Source organism: Pteronotus mesoamericanus, unplaced genomic scaffold (assembly GCF_021234165.1).
Source record: "Pteronotus mesoamericanus isolate MK-2021 breed Mesoamerican mustached bat unplaced genomic scaffold, CSHL_Meso_final contig_33, whole genome shotgun sequence".
Taxonomy (NCBI): Eukaryota; Metazoa; Chordata; class Mammalia; order Chiroptera; family Mormoopidae; genus Pteronotus; species Pteronotus mesoamericanus.
In genome coordinates, this window is record NW_026555135.1 from 14,850,070 (window position 1) to 14,868,180 (window position 18,111).

General features: G+C 34.5%; 1 protein-coding gene across 1 annotated transcript in view; it reads right to left on the minus strand.

The window, feature by feature from the left end:
• Nucleotides 1–758: 758 nt before the first annotated feature.
• NOX4 (NADPH oxidase 4) overlaps nt 759–18,111 on the minus strand; it is a 187,914-nt gene continuing 170,561 nt past the window's right edge. Inside the window, exon 18 of the mRNA XM_054576412.1 lies at nt 759–7,502. Within this exon, the coding sequence (XP_054432387.1) occupies nt 7,382–7,502 (121 nt within the window). The 3' untranslated portion in view covers nt 759–7,381. The remainder of the gene's footprint in view (nt 7,503–18,111) is intronic.

Below are 18,111 nucleotides of genomic sequence, written 5' to 3' on the forward strand. Positions count from 1 at the left end.
TTCTCTGATGAGGAAATCACACAGGTAGTTTGCAGGCGGTACTGGAACAAAGGTCTCTAAGATAATCTATGGCAAACTGATCCTATCTCATCTATGTAAATGTCAGACAGAACTGTGAGTTACTGTACTATTATTCTTTATTTTGTGTAATTCATAGACTTTCAAAAAAGGGAGATGGGGGTATATTGAAAAAGTAAACAAATTCCTTTAAGCAGGATTACTATATGCATGTAAATATTTACAACATATTGAATGTTTAGGTACAATTGAAACCTTCATATTGAATGTTTAGGTAAAATTGAAACCCTCAATGATCAAGTATAAAAACTCAACATTTGGACTTCATAATGAACATGTTGTAGTTTATTAATTTTCTGTGCAGAAAACATGTATAATTTGACATCTTACAGTTGTATAAATATTTCAATGTTTTAATGGACACAATTATGAAATTTGACAATACCAAAGAAACAAAAAAAAAACAAAACTAAAATCCCAAACTCAGCATATTAAATTTGGAGATTAGAATTCTATAATTTTAATTATGAATCCTGTTGAAATGAAAGTTACAAGAGTGCTGACATGCTTTAAACAAGACCACTTTCAATGTTTTTCTAAGTAACATTTTTAAAAATACTGGCATTACTTGTTCAATATCGTCACATGAAAGATGAGTGAGATCACCTGGTTTCAGAATAAAAACAACACAAGTTCATTCTCAAAATCATGGAGAAAATTCTTGACTGTTACTGCCAAAGGTGTAAAATTAGTTTATAGTAAAATAAATTTTAATTACATTTGTCTAATCTTTATTTATTTGACTTTTAAACACTATGCATGTTCCAAAAAGAATGGTTTTCTACAAACATACTATGATTTCGCTGCAATAAAATTACATATAAAAATAAAAGTACTTTTTCAAATTCTCTACAAGCATTAGATCTGAGCCAGCACTTCTTCTTCATCACTGTATACACTCACAATTCCATTTAGCCAGAATCAAATGCCACATCTGGATTGCTGAGCGGCTCAGATTTTGATGAAGGACTACACTCCTTCCAATGGCAAAGCTGCCACAGTTGAATGCTTATTATGACAGTTGGAAAGTATCATTACATAATATTGCAGAATGTCTATTTCATTCAGGCAATTTTTCTTCCAACCCACCATAAACACAATTTCTCTCTGTCTCTCCCTGTTGTTCTCTTACACATACATACATATTTTAAATATAAATATCTACAAAATAATGTGAGTTTTGATGAAAATACAAAATGTAAAGTATCTTTGGCAAGAGTAATAAAAAGATACATTTCCATCTAGGAAAAAAATAGCTACAATGCAATGCTTTTGTCTTTTCCAGAATTGCTTCTAGTTCTACAATACAGGCTTTAGATTTTAACTCAGTAGGATGTCTCATAAACAGCTGCTTTTCACTCCATGAAACCTAAAATTAGAAGGATAAGGTATATTGCTTTCCAGCACTTCCTAGCTCAAATTGTCATAGATCAATAGAGCTATCTCTAGCCACCTTGGGCCTGACCAAAATTAGTTTAAGAGGCATTCAGAAGGCAGTTACACTGGACATAAGAGCCAACGGGTTGTTTATCAGAATCTCAGAACAGATTAGTGGTGTTGATTCGTTTGTGGGTTCTTCTCTACTTACCCAGAAAACACAACTAAATACTAACCCTTTCAGTGACAGTGGACTGTGACTCATAAATGCCTTTGTTTTTATTTTTTCAGAAATGTTTTATTTTTACGATGTCTCAAAAAACCTACTTAAGAAGATTTAACCAGGAAGTTTTTCTTTCTTCATCATTCTTTTCCTCCTCTCCCCTACATTCTTGCCCCACTACATCCATGTAAGTTAGGCAGAGGTTGATAACATTTCCATTTTTATGTATGTGGCCTAATGCTTTGCAGGGGTAAAGGCTGCAAATCTGATTTCTAACCCAGGATCCTGTTCACTCCACACACTGGAGGCAGCTGGACAAAACGATGACACTTGCACAACTGCCACCAACTGTTCCCACTTTTCAAAGTGACTTCTACTTTTCCCAACTCTAAATTTTAATCAAATTTTGTGTAACAGAGAAAAAAATAAAGATAGTCTCCTGCTGTAGTCATTTGGTAAGCAGAAAATTGTCACTTTTAAATAAACATGCAATTACACCTGGTGGGTGCCCAGGTATGTGGTTAAAGATGCCAAGCTGACTCAAGAGCTGGTATTTCCCTGAACCAAAGTCCCTGGGCATCTGCAGAATAAACTGTGCAGCATGTCTTCTGCAGAGCTTGGAGTGCAACCCAGGTCCCATTCCAGCATATGTGTGGTAAGGTATTTTATGTTCCTATAAGGCTCAGCTGGAGACCAAAACCTGGAAGATTTAACTGCTTTCTCCCTAGCCAATGTATTGGCTGCCATATATTTTTTAGTAGGCAAGCAAGGCTCTCATTTGATGCATTGCAGAGACTTCTCACCACTAAAATAAAAGATATACTCATCCTAAAATGATAACTAGTCTCAAATGAATGTGCTGATACAGGTGAACAGATACTCTGTTATGATACAACTGAGAATATCTGTTTCTGTGTCTGAATCATTACGGTTTCATTCCCTGAGTGGAAGGATTAAAGCTGAAAAGCATGACCTTGCAATGACAAAATGTTCATGTGTGGTGTGTGCAGCTAAATCAGTGCATGGCTGCCTCCTCTTCTTCATTGCTACATATATTAGAGCATTTAGTGATGGTTCTCATCTAAAGGCTGGGTTGTCTCTAGGTCAACCAGTAGCTCAACAAAGCTCTAATTCTCACAGATTACAATTCTGATCAAAGCTTCTGCCATCATTCTAGTGGCAAAGAAAACACGAGATTCTCTCTAAAAACAAACCAAACACCACATTGTTTTACATTTTCCCAAACCAGAGTAATTGCCAGTTTTGCCACACATTTGATCATCTATTAAGTTATGATAAGGCAGGCATTATGACATCCTGATGTACTAAAAAATTTTTCTTTCTGTGACTCCGTGTTTTTCTTCTACCTTTGTTCCCATGAGGCATTCCTTGATCTTACATATTCTTGAACTGTAGTTTAACTCTCTGCATTAAGATTACTAGTGTTTTTGCTATTATGTAAAATAAGAGAAGAAATCTATTTTTAGATTCTATAAACAAAAATATAAAATTTGTATAAGGAAAAATAAAAATTCTGTGTATTTACATTACAATTATTAGTCTATTCTAAAGCAACATTACTTAGTTAGCTACTAATTTCATTATCATTCACATGGCCTTTTTTTCTTTTTTTCTCTTAGTGGACTTTTCTTTGCCAAGGATCAGAAGTCTATTGCTTCTTTTCTTTGGAAAACTTCATCTAGCTAGCTTTTGCAACTCTGTCCTTCGAGAACTGCAGAATGGAATAGAGAAGCTGAGGTAATGGAGGGGAGACTTAGACAGAAGGAAACAGTCAGTTCTCATTGTCTATAGTGGTTGAGGGAAATGCAGATCTCATTATGCTTGATTTCACTTATTTCCTGCCTCACTAGTTTACAAAAAGAAGACTCTTGTCCTGAACAAGAGGCATGTTATGGTCATGTAAGTAGGAAACAACAGTCATTTGTTTGAATATCAACAGATCCCTCAGTTGTTAGGCAGCTGATGAAGTCATGACTTTTGTCTATGAACCTAAATTTAAAATTACAATATTAGTATTTCCTAGAAACTACATACTATTACAAATTTTTAGTGCAGAGTTCTAGAGAACAAAATCTTTTTAGCACAATTGTCATATTTTAAAACTGATACAGGAAAACAGATTTGAGTAGGGAAAATAAATGAATAACAACTTTAGAATCAGAAGATACATGTATAGGGAAGAAGAGTGTGGCTTTCTGCTATGATTCTAGAACTGACATTAAATACCTATTTTCCACCTGGCACTAGAGTTGATATGGAGATTCAAATGAACAGTATTTAGACGTGTCTTATTAGATGCATATTTCATGGGGAAGTGGAAAGAGCCTCTCCGTAGCAGAGGTAAGGAAAGCTTAGCTCATTTCAACTCTATGACAAACTCAGTGGATGACTTGAAGCAAGTTGCCACCTTCCTTTGGACCTTAGTTTCCTCAACTGCAAAATAACAGTGCTCCTAACTTTAGCATTTAATGCTGCTCTAATACAACTCGCTATGAAAGTGTTCTAGATAGCATAAGAAAAGGGAACCGTTTGTTCCCTTTTCTTATGAGCAGCAAGTGAAAATGTATCTTATTGGTTTGGTTAGAAAGAGCACTGTTCAGCTGAGTTAACCATTCTTAACCATTTAAATTTTTTTCCCCTCTAACATAAGGAACATCCTTTAGCACCAGCATTATCTATTGATGACAATGGCTGGTCTTTAGCCCCTAGCAAGCCTCTTTAACAACGCAGTGTAATTTAAATCAATTATCTGCTGTGAATGCTCCAGGTAAACACTGATTTGGGAGAGGATATAAATGACATGGAAGTATGGAGTAAATCAACTCAGAATATGCTTTAGTCTATCTACATTGCTTTATTTTTTTATTTTAAGAGTCTGTAATATCAAAATCACCCAACTGGAATTTAAAGTCATGACATAAAAAACCGTCAATCATGTCATTTTTGAACAAAAAAAAATCCACAAAAAACCAAGACCCAGATTTATGTGTATGTGTGTGTGTGTGGAGGGGGGAGTGCATGTATGAATGTTTTTAAAAATATTACTGGTATGTAAAATCACAGCTTCGTTTTGCATAAGGTAGGAGATCCAAGAAGATTAAAACTGATGAAAGAGTCTTTTAGATTCTTTGCTTTAGGGGGTGCAAAAAGAATTTACTTTCCTTTGTCCACTAAGCTAATTTCTTAGTATAATCTACAAAAAATTGATAGTTTATTCCAAAAATCAAAGAAAAGAAAGTTACAGTTTAAAAAATATCTATAATGATGGCAATTTTGTTCAGAGATTCTTAAAACAGGGGTCCTGGCTTTTGGAGATTTTTTTTGGGTCCCCAAGATTGTCTGTATCTTTTGTACATATGCCATAATATTTCTTTTTAATCATGTCCTCAAAAAGATACATTTCCTGAAGAAGACTAATTGAGTGTGGATCTGGTCCAAATGAGAAATCCCAGAGTGCGGAGCAATTTGCCACAGTCGCATCCTTAACCAGGGACACTGATAGCCTCAGAACACAAATCCCTATGGCTGTTCATGCCAGTACACAATCTAATAGATGATGTTTCTGCAACTTGCATTATCTGGTGAAGAAACTCTGCCTGTTTTGTATTTTGTGAAGGCAAAGTAAACTTATAGAGATTTAGAGGATATTATTTCAATTTTAACATTTATTGCCACCAAAATCACAGTTTAAGATCTGTGTGACAAGAATTAGCTAGAGAGAAAGGATCTCTCAGAACAAAACAAAGCTCTCATCTACATGCATGATGAAGCCCTATCTACAGAAGCAAAAATTACCTATGTTCACACAATGTTTGTACATTAACTGGAATTTAAAATAGGCAAAATGGCTCATCTGGAATAGCAGACCTACTTACTTGGAAAGATTACTCTTCTTTTGAAAAATCTTCCACCTGGTTTAATGAAATTAGGTGTATTAATATAATCACTTAAATAAATTATGATCAATAAAGAGTTAGTATTGCACATCAAGCCTTTACTAACTTTCTTTTTACTAGTTCTTTCTGTTACATGTTTACATGAAAACTATTTTTAATTTAGAAAGTGTTGTCAAGATGTACTATTTATTAAATATGTTTTCAGAGCTAAATCTTCAGGAACATTGCACATTTCCCATGTCTTTTTCTGACAAGCCTTCCTCAGAAGGGAGAAGAAAGAATTACAAAGAGAGAAAGAAATATCTGTAAGTAATATATTAATGGGCATCCAATGCTGGATGGTTTAACAAGCTTGACTGCTATTGGTAAATCCCCACCAAAAAACAAAAACAAAAAAACAAAACCGACAGTAACATCTATCAACTTATATTGTATCATGCAAAATTTAAATAAAGGCAACACAAATCATGGTGCTGATTTCAGCAATGTGCTATATTTGATAGCAGCTGATAGATGTCTACAAAACAAAATCACTAAACTGTAAAAAATGCCTTAAAGTAATATGGTGAATTAATTTTTTCCTATGAGCCAAGAATATAATGGCCAGGGAACAGGAACTGATAGGTTCACACAGAGTAATGCCAACAATGACTTTAAACTCAATAATTCCTTACTGAGAACCAGAATGCCAGATGGTGCAGCAATAATATGCTTGATTCTGAACTTAGAAATGAATAACTAATGAAGTATTTCATCTTGTGTAAGATGTAAAATACAGATTCTCTGTTAGACATGTGAGTACACTTTCAATATCTCCAACATAACCAAGATGTTGACAAAAGAGAGATCTATCTCAGTAACCACGGACAGGCACAATGTGCTTTGGTCTCAAAGTGCAAATTAAACTAAGTACCTTAAGAAGCTAAAAACTAAGACAAACTATGCTGGGAAAAAAAGTAAATAAAAATAATAGAGATCACAATGCTGAAAAGGGAAAAAAACTTATTAGTCTATATATCCCTTTATAATTTATAGTAATAATATCTCTTCATTACTATGCAACAATAATTGATTAAATAAATTGAGGGTGAAAATGACTGATTAAATCATTGTGCTTAATGCATTCCAAGGGAGGAAAGATTTCCCTAGACAGAGGGGGAAACAAAAGAGAGAAATATATAAAAATAGATACTATATCAACATCTGTAAAAGATTCATTCAACATAAAGTCTACAGACATCAAATAGAGGTATTAACATCAGTAGTGAGCAAGATTAGATATTGACACAAAGTACCCGTATCAATAGAGAGTCCTGTGCTGTATCTTCAAACATCTAATATGTTTGCCCGGAGCTTTTCTAAATCAGCTCTATTTATACTTAAGTAGAAAATATAATCTCAGTTTCAATGAATTTTTAATTTTGTTCAATCTTGCATTTGTTCAACCAAAAACAATTTAAAGAGGAGCAAGGCTATCAGTCACACAGTGAGCAAGTGTAGCTCCTCACTGGGGAGTTCTTGAATCTGCCATAAAAATCAACAGTGCACATCTAATAGTTTTAATTCTAACACTGAAAAGTGAATAATCACATCAAAGGGCCACTTTGGTTTCCAGATTAAACATGTAATGTGACCTGTCATCTGGCTACTTCTCTGCATTTCTATTTTAAATAATCATAAATAAGAAAGCCTTGCTACTCTTTGGAATGACATAACCATTTGCATTTCAAAGTCTTAGAAATTGCACTCATTCCTTCTTTAGAGTCCTGGTTTATGGCAAAAATTCTCAGCTGAAGGATTCTTTATTGTATTCAAATCTTGTCCCATATGAATTGTTTTGGTTACTCAGTTTATGAAGAGTCTTAGAAATTGAACTGGGTCCACAGCAAAAAACACCAACTGTTTTCCTGGGAAGGGAGAGGAAGAAAATGGAAAATCAGGTGGAAAATTTGGCAGAACATGATAAAAAGTATACTTTATGAGCATGTGTAAGGTACTTAATAAAGTTAATTTCTTGCTATTAGAATAACTAAAAATAATTTTGGCCTATTGAAAATTGTTGTTCAGTTATTTCCAAATGTAAATGCTCCCACAGAAGATACTTTATTTACCTTATCCTATTCATACTAGAATTCAGGATAATTAAAAAAATGTAACTGTGAGCACATATTTGCTTATTATCAGACAAAGAGTAAACAGTCTGCCTTAGCCTTCTCATTACATGACATTAGTGACAACACAGGCTAAATCAAGAGCAGCAGTTGATAGATGTTCATTCACACTAGATCATGTCAATATTCACTTATAGTTGTTTTACATACATTTTTTCCCTGAAGATTCCATGAATTTGCATGGACAGTGATGAATATGAGAAGATAAAGAAAAGCTATTACCAATTTGAAAGGATAATTTTAAGTGAGTAATTTACATCCACACTGAAATAAAAAGCATATTAATCTGGTTACATTTTCTTTTTCATTTATGCACTGCAATAATTGTAACAAATGCCAAGCAGGTTTTATTTTTTGCTAACATAAAATTTTAGTAGGTAAATTATACATATAGACTAAATAAATCCCAGGAAATGACAAATGTTTTATAATAATCTTCCTCCAAATTTGTTGATGTGTTGGAATTCTTCCTAGGACATGAAAATGATTAACAATTCATATATCTTAGACAAATTACAGTTATGTCCTCACTGTCTGAAAATAATTGGTGCTGAAAAAAAGATAGTGAATCCATTTAAATTTATAACAAATACTGAAAAATGGTTTTATTAAAACTTTTCATCCTGAAAAATAAATCAAAGAACTGAGAAAATAAAACTTTCATTTGCAGTCATGATTGAGTAATGAGGACTAGATTTACCCTCTGGCATTAAAAAAACTAGAAAAAACAAGTGTTTTCAGATACTGAGCAATAGGCAGAAGAGAACAGTGATCCCTGAGAAAGAGAAAAAAAACAAGGTGAGTTGGCAACTGTCTCTGCTCATTGCCTGGAGACAACCTACTGGCCGCAGGCAGCACTGATTAGTGGTCTCACTGAGCTGAGGAGACAAAGAAGAAAATTTGTGGAGGCCAAAGTAGCTAGAATTTGTAGAGAAAAATATGAAAGGGGAGAGACAACTACAGAAAGCAGCTCTGGAGAGCTATAGAGGAGTAACCTTAAGTCTTGGGCTGAGTACTGATTTGCTCATGTGAGGAAAAAAAGTCACATGAATCTCAGTAAAGAACTGTCTGGGAGCAATAAGTCAAACAAAATGCGGCCTTTATACAAGGTTGTGAATAATTCATGTTCCCACAGCTAGAATGATAAGATTTATATATAATGCATGGGCAATGGGTAGTGTTCTATAAAGGTACCACCTTATTTTCAGAAGGTAGAGTGAATGTTGGTAAAATCAGCCTGAGATTGAAGGCTGCTCAGACCTGCCTTAACAGAGCTTAAAAGCAAGCCTTGGAAAAAAATTCAAACTAAACCCAAGTAACAAAACATTATGCCAGAAACAAATCCAACAATATTGAAGAGAATACATCAAAATTTGCATTTTACATTTAAACATCATAATGTATGGCACTCAACAAAAAACTACCAGGAATGTATAAAGCAAGAAACTATGAACAATAACTAGGAGTGTTATGGGCTGAATTTGTGCCCCAGCCCGATTCACATGTTGAATCTCTAACTCCTAGAACCTTAGAATGTAGCTGTATTTGGAGATAGGACATTTATCCATGTGATTAAAATAAGGCTGTTCCAATCTGACTAGTGTCTTAATAAGGGGAATATGAATACACAAACAGACATGAGAGGCACACATGCACAGAAAAAAGACCGTATAAAGAGGCAATAAGAGGGTGGTCATCTGAAGAGGAGGAGGTCTCCCAGGAAATCAACCCTGCCGGCATCTTGATCTTAGACTCCCAGCCCCCAGAACTGTGAGGAACTACATTTCTACTATTTAATCCACTCAGCCTGTGAAATATTGTTATGGAAGTCCTAGCAAAACAATACAGGGAGAAAGATCAGTCAACAGAAAGAGGCCCACAATGACAGAAATGATAGAATTATCAGACACGGTCATTGAAACAACGGTAAGAAACATGATTTCTATGTTCCAAGATAAGCATCAACATGATACGATGAGAAGCAAAAGGTTTTTAAAGGCCCAAATGGAAATTCTAATGATTAAATGGAATATTAAAATGATAAATATACTTGGGTTAACAGAATATTAGGTACTGAAGAAGAAAACATAAATAAATAAATGCAAACACAGCACTAGAATCTAGCAAAATGAAAGTACGCAGAAAAAAGATTAAGACAACAACAACAAAACAAAAATAAATAAAGCCTCAGTGACCTATGGGACAATATCAACTAGTCTAAAATATATGTAACAGTACTCTCAACAATGACAGATAGCAAAATGGAAAAAGAAAAAACTATTAAGAAATAATTGACAAAATTTTCTTCCAAATTTAATGAAAATATAAACACATGCATCCAAGAGTCTACTGAACCCCAAGGATAACACACACACAAAAAAACACATAAGGCAACCAACAGTAAAACTCTGAAAGCCAGTGACAAAGAGAAAGACATAAAAGCAGCCAGAGGTGAAAAAGACACAGTACAAAAAATTAGCAGAAGATGAAAGATGGACTTGTGACAACTATGCAACTCAGAAGGTAATGAAGTGATACCTCCAAAGTGCTGAAAAGCAAAAGGAATTATTGCCCATTCTATTCCAGGCAAATTCTTAAAAAAAAAAAAATGAATTTGAAGACGTTTCTGTTCTGTTTTGGGGGGACAAAAAACAGCACACATTTATTTAGCACAGCCTTGTGGAGGCCCAGAGTGAGGCTGGGGAAGAAGCCTTTTCTCCTCCTCGTCCATGCCTGAGGACTGACTCATACGCTGCTCTGCTGTCATTATCTCCTGCATTAGTTGGATACCACATTTAGCATTTCTTAATTTTCTCCTTTCAGTGGAGGCAGCAATTTTCTGCTTTCTTTCCCTAACAATGTCCAGCCCTTCAACAAGCTCCCCTTTCACATACAGCTGAGGGTAACTTGGCCTGGCAACTGGAGTACTTTTCAATCCTTGCCAAACTTCTTCATCCTCCAACATATCAAATGTCTCATTTTCAACACCACTACTATTCAATATTTCCAGAATTTGTTTGCTAAATCCATATTTAGCCTCCTGTTTGTTTCCTTTCATAAAGCACATCACAAAAGCGTCATTTGTCAGTACTTTGAGACTTCCCTCTAATTTGGGAGCTTTGGGGCAAATTGCATCTAGTTCTTCAGATGCTTCCAGCTCCTTCACTATGTCAAGTCCTCCTATGAGCTGCCAGAAATAAAGAGTTTGGGATAGGCAGGAGGTCATGGGGATAGGTTTTGAGGCCCTGGCAAACATCTTCACCGGAGCAGACACTAAAACTGCTACACTGAAAATTCTTCTTCTCACCTGCTTGCTGAAACCACAGCGAGGCTTCTGCCGGAGTCCCTTTCCTAAGTAAACATCATGCAGGGGCCATATGAATGAATTTCATTATGCGAAGGTTGAGGTCTTCTTTGGGGTGCTCATCACCACTGGGTGGGAAGGAGCCCACGGATGTTGAACTTTTTTTGGTCAACCCTGGGTCTTGCGCACTATCTAAACGGTCAACTTTTTGAGAATTCTTGAAAAACAGAAAGGTGGGAACAGAACTAATTTCATATTTTTTTGATACTTTAGGAAGACCTTCAGCTTCCAATTTCACAAATTAAACTTGAGTGTTCTTTAGCTAACTGTGCCATCACATCTTTCATTTGATCACACTGTGGAGCCCATGGCACCCAAAAATGGACCACAGGCACTTGGCTCTGATGCACAAGCAGTTCCTCAGACTGCCGGGCTGAGCCGACCTCCGCCTCCACCATCACGGCCATGTGCCCCCCAACTGGCCCCAGGCAGCTCTATATCAAGAAAAATCTACATCAACTTTCCAAAGTGAAGGCGGAATACAAACTTCCCAAATAAAAGGTGAGAGAATTCATTGCCAGAAAACCAGCACTATAAACTATATTAAAAAAAAAATTGTTTAGCAAGGAGAATGAACTCAGGAAAATTTGAATCTAACCTAAAAGAATGAAAAAAAAACAACCCAAAATAGTGAATCTGTAAATAAATATGATGTATATTTTGTCTCATTTTTATCTCTTAAAAATATAATTTATGTTTAAAATAAAAGCAATAACAATATATTAGGAAGTTTATAGCATATTTGGGAGTAAGATGAGTAAGAACAAAAGCCAAAAAGATGCAGAGATACTGAAAGTACATGAAGTGGTATAACATGTCTGAAGTATACTGTGATGAGCTAATGATGTAGTACACCAGAAGTCTAAAACTATGTTTCTCCAATTGCAGCTTTATCAGAATCACCTGAGAAACCTCACAGACCACTGACAGCTGAGCCCCATCCCTAGAGCTTTAAATTCAACAGATCTTGGATGGGGAACAAGAATTTGCTTTTCTCACAGTTCCCAGGTGACGTTGACCCAAGGAATGCAGTTTGGAAAACAATGCCTTAGAAAAATCACTAAAAGCAAACAAACACAGAGGTATGGTTAAGATGCCAATATAGGAGAAAAATGGAATCATAAAAAATATTCAGTGTAAAGAAGGTTGATAAAGGAAAGAAAAAATTGAAAAGAATGAACAATTTAAATATAGAGAAAGCAATAGTAAATTGCTAGATTTAAACCCAACCAGAGAGGCAAAATACTTATTGAGGAAAAGGTAGTCTCTTCAATAAATGGTGTTGGGAAAACTGAATATTTTCATGCAAAAGAATGAAAGTGGACTCCTATCTTACACAACTTACAAAATTAACTTGAAAGGAATTCAAGGCTTAACACGAAGCCATCAAACTCATAGAAGAAAACCTACAAAAAAAGCTCCTTGACATTGGTCTAAGCAATGCCATGCATGTGACACCAAAAGGACGAACAACAAGAGCAAAATAAACAAGTGGGACTCCATGAAACTAGAAAAGTAGTACACACAACAGAAATGATCAACACAATGAAAAGGCAACCTATGAATGGGAGACAGTATTTACAAACTATATAACTGGTAAGGTGTTAATATATAAAATATATAAAGGAGTCATACACCTCAAGTGCAAAAATATCCAATTAAAAAATAAGCAAAGGACCTGAATGGATATTTTTCGAAAGAAAAAAAGAGAAGATATTCAAATGGCCATGAGATACATGAAAAAGTGCTCAACATCACTAATCATCAGGGAAATGCAAATCAAAATCACAATGAGATATCACCTCACATCTGTTAGAGTGGCTGTCATCAGAAAGATAAGAGATAGCAAGTGTTGGAAAGGATGTGGAGAAAAGGAAACCCTTGTGTACCGTTAGCGGAAATGTAAACTGATACAGCCACTGTGGAAAACAGTATGGAGTTTCCTCAAAAATTAAAAATAAAACCACCTTTTATCATCCAGCAATTCCACTTCTGGGAATATATCCAAAGGAAATGAAAACACTAACTTGAAAAGGTATCTACATTCCCATGTTCATAATAGCCAAGACATGGAACAACCTAAGTGTTCATACACACACACACACACACACACACACACACACACACACAGTGGAATATTATTCAATCAATCAACAAGGAAATTTTACCATCTGGGCAACATGGATGAACCCTAAGAGCATTATGCTAAGTGAAATAAGTCAGGCAGAGAAAGACAAAATTGTATAATCTCACTTATATGTGGAATCTAACCTGCCCCAAATGCCACTGAATTCATAGAAAAAGAGATCAGGTTTGTGGTTATTAGAGGTAGGGTGGTTATGGGAGGGACATGGAAGGTGCTCAAAAGACACAAACTTCCAGTTGTGAGATAAATAAGTAGTGGGGTGAAATACACAACATGAGACTATAGTTAACACTGCGTGGTATATGATGTAAGACAGTTGTTAAGAGAGTAGGTCCTAAGAGTTCTTATCAGAAGAAGAAAATTTTTTCTTTTCCTTTTATTGTATCTATATGAGATGATGAATGTTAACTAAACCTTTTGTGGTAATCAATTTACAATATATGTAAATCAAACCATAAAGCTATACACTTTAAACCTTTATATACAGTGAGGTATTCCAATTATTTCTCACTAAAACTGGAAAAAAATGTAAAAGAGAAAAGAAATGAAGAATTTGCAAACACAAAACAAATAAAAGATGAAATCAGTGTTGATAAGAATGTGGAGAAAGAGAACCCTTGTACATTATTGGTGGAAATGTAAATTTTTACAGACTATATGGAAAACAGTATAGATGCTCCTTGAAAAATTGAATATAGAGCTAGCATATTATCCAGCAATCCCTTTTCTAGGTTTATAAAAAAAGGAAATGAAGTCACTATCTTTTTATTTTTATTTTTTTTAATTTTAATCTTCACTCAAGGATATGTCAATTAATTTTAGAGAGAGAAGCATTGATCAGCTGCCTCCTGTACGTGCCCCAACCAGGTATCGAACCCATAACCCAAGTATGAACCCTGACTAGGAACCTGGGGATCAAATATGCAACCTTTTGGTGTATGGGATGATACTCCAACCAATTAAGCCTCCCAGCCAGGGCTGAAATCACTGTCTTAAAGAGATACCTGACCCCTCCATGTTCACAGCAGCATGATTTACAATAGCCAAGACATAGAAACAAACCTCTGTGTCCACTGATGAATGAATAGATAAAAAATGAATGGATTAAAAAACTATGTAATATGCATCTATATACAAATATGTACACAATGAAATACTATTTAGCCATAAAAAAGAAATTCTGCCATTTGCAACATGTATGAACCCTGAAGACATTATGCTAAGTGAACTACATCAGATAGAGAAAGACAAATACTGTATGAGCTTATTTATATGTAGAATCTAAAAAAGACAAGCTCAGAACAGTGGTTGCCAGAAGGTTTCAGAGGTAGGAAAAGGGAGAAAGTAGACAAAAGGTCACAAACATTGAATTACAATAGGAATGAGTTCTGGAGATATAATGTACAGCATGATGAATATTGTTAATTTTCTATTGCAGTGATTTTCAACCTTTTTCTTTTCATGGTACACACAAAATAATTATTAAAATTCTATGGCACACCAAAAAATATTATATTCAATAATTCTTGCTGATCTTACAAATATAGGTATAATTTTGATTCATTCACACCAGACAGCTATTGCTGGCTCATTGTCATTTTTTTTTGACCATCTAAGGGAATAGAGGTCAATGCCTCTGACTAAATACTCAGGTATTGCATATTTTAAAAATTCTCACACCAGTTGAAAATCGCTGCTGTACTGTATATTTTCAAGTTGCTGAAAGAGTTGTTAAAAAAGAAAGAATAGGCCCAAAATAGAGTCAGATTTGCTAAGCCCCACATCAGCAAACCAAGACTTAATTGCATTTTCAGCCTCAATCAGGAATGTGATATTTAACCTTCAACCTGAAATTACTGGGTCAGCATGAGTTAGGTAATCTGACTAACAGACAGCTGACCTTCCCCAAAGAAAGGTGGCCTTTGCCTGAAGTAATCCACCCTTTGCTAGACATTCCTTTTTTAACTGCCCCTTTCTGCCTATAAAAGCCTTCCATTTCATACAGCTTCTTGGACCTCCTTTCTATTATTTAGGTATGATGTTGCCCAAATCATTAACCATTGAATGGAGCCAATTAAGTATATCTTCATATTTACTCAGTTGAATTTTGCCTTTTTAGCTGATTAGATCTCAAAAGTTCTCACTACAAAAAACAAAACAAAACTGTAATTATGTGAGGTGATAGATGCATTAACTATTCTCATTGTAGTAGTCATTTTGTAATACATACATATATTAAATCATTACATTGTACACATTAAACTTACACAATTTTATGTCAATTATATATCAATAAAGCTGGGGAAATAATCAACAATATTTTTTATTCCATCTACTGTAATAATAAAATGCAATATATTTTGCAATGAATAAAATGTAATAAAATATAATAAAATGTAATGTAAATAGTTTAAGCACTACAACTAAACCCTGCAATGAAAAAAACTCCAATATAAATGAAATAAAAACTGCTAGGATTGTAAAGAGAGATAAATCTAGGATTATAGTTGATGATTTCAACAATCTTATTCCATTAATTGATAAAAGAAACAGAAAATCAGTAAGTGTATTGAAACTTGAATACCACCATCAAAGAACTGGAACTAATTTATATTTATAGAGAGCTCTATTCCAAAACAATGGAATATAAATTATGTTTAAATGTATGTCAAATATTCACCAAGGTAGACTATATTCTGGGCAATAAAACAAGTCTCAATAAATTTTAAAGAACTAAAATCACAAAAATTATGATTTCTTAACAAAACCCAATTTAACTAGAAATCAAGAACAAAAAGCACTTCTTCCAAGATGACATACAAATGGCAAACAGATATGTGAAAAGATGTTCGACTTCTTTTAACAAGCCATTAGAGAAATGCAAATCAAATGGAATACCACTCAGCCATAAAAACGAAGAAAATTTTACCCTTTGCAACAGTATGGATGGACCTGGAGAACATTATGCTAAGTGAAATAAACCAGTCAGAGAAAGACAAATAGCATACGATCTCATTCATACGTGGAATCCAGTGAATAAACTGAACTAACAAGCAAAATAGAGGCAGACATAGATAGAGAGTAGGATGACAGCTAAGGGAGGAATAGGGAGTGGAGGGATGGAGCAAAAAGAGAAAAGGACTCATAGACACAGACAACAGTGTGGTGATTGCTGGGGGCAGGCAAGGGGATACAAGGGGACTAAATGATAATGGAAAAAATACAATAAAAAAACTATAATGAGATATCACTCATACCTATTAGAATAGCTATTCTCAACAAAAAAAGTAATAACAAGCATTGGAGAGGCTATGGAGAAAGAGGAAAGGTAAACTATGGAAAACAGGATGGAGGTTCCTCAAAAACATAATAATAGAGTTACCATATGACCCAGTAACCCCTCTTTTGGGTATCTACCCCCAAAAGTTGAAAATATTTATTCATAAATATGTATGTAGTCCTATGTTCATTGCAGCATTATTCACAATGGCTAAGACATGGAAACAATTGAAGTATTCCTCAACATGATTGGATAAAGAATATGAGGACCATATTCTTTGGACCATATTGAATACTTCTCAGCCAATAACACTTAGAAAAGATGAAATACTACAATTTGCAATAACATTGAATAGATTGAGAATATCAGGCTAAAAAAATAAGTCATACAGAAAAAGACAAGAACCATGTGATTTCACTCTTATGTGGAATCTAAAACTGAAAGAAACAAATGAACAAACAAGACAAACAGACGAAAAACAACTCATAGATACAGACAGCAGTATGGTGGTCACTAAGGAGAAAGTGGGACAGAGGGTAATAAAGAGTAAAGGAGGTCAAATATATGGAGACGAAAAGAGATTTAGAATTTGGATGGTGAACACATAATGCAATATACAAATGATGCAAGTCAAGGAACATATAGCAAGAACTCATGGACAAAACCAAAGGGGAAGAGCTGAGGGAGGGAAGGGGGGGGGGGGCAAGGGAAAGTGGTGGGGGGGGAGGCAGAGACAAATGTATTTAAAAATAAATAAAGAAAGAAAAAAAAACAAATGATGCATTACAAAATTGTACACTTGAAACCTATGTAGTTTTATTAACAACTGCCACCGCAATAGATTTAATAAACAATTTTTAAAAACAATAAAAATCTGTAAAATCCTGATATTTGAAACTTAAGCAAAATACTTCTAAATTACTAACGGGGAAAAGAATAAATCACATAGAAAATTAAAATATATTTTAAAAGGTTAAAAAGTGAAAACAAATAAAAAATTGTGGGATGTAGGTGAAATGCTGTTTAGAGGTAAATTTAAAGTATTTTTAAAAGATGTTATTTATTTATTTTTAGAGAGAAGGGACGACGGAGAGAAACATCAATGGGTTGGCTCTCTTATGCACCCAAAGTGGAGACTGAACCAGCAACCCCGGGATGTGCCCTGACTGGGACTTGAACCCGTGACCTTTTGCATTGCAAGACAACATCCAACAGTCTGAGCCACAAGGGTTAGAATGGAAATTTATAGTATTAAACACTTTTATTAGAAAATGAAAGGGTCTGAAATAAATTAATGACCTAAAATTTCACCTTAAGAGGAGAGTAAAACAAAACAAACAAAGCCCAAGTAGAAGAAAAGAAGGAAATAATCAAGATCAGAGCAGAAATAAATGACAGAGACAAAAAAAAATTCAAAAGATCAAATAATCCAGGAGCTATTTCTTTTAAAAGATAAATAAAATTGACAAACCTTTAACCAGACTCATTAGGTAAAAAGGAGGGAGGGCCCAATTAAATAAAATCAGAAATGAAAGGAGAGAAGCAACAACTGATA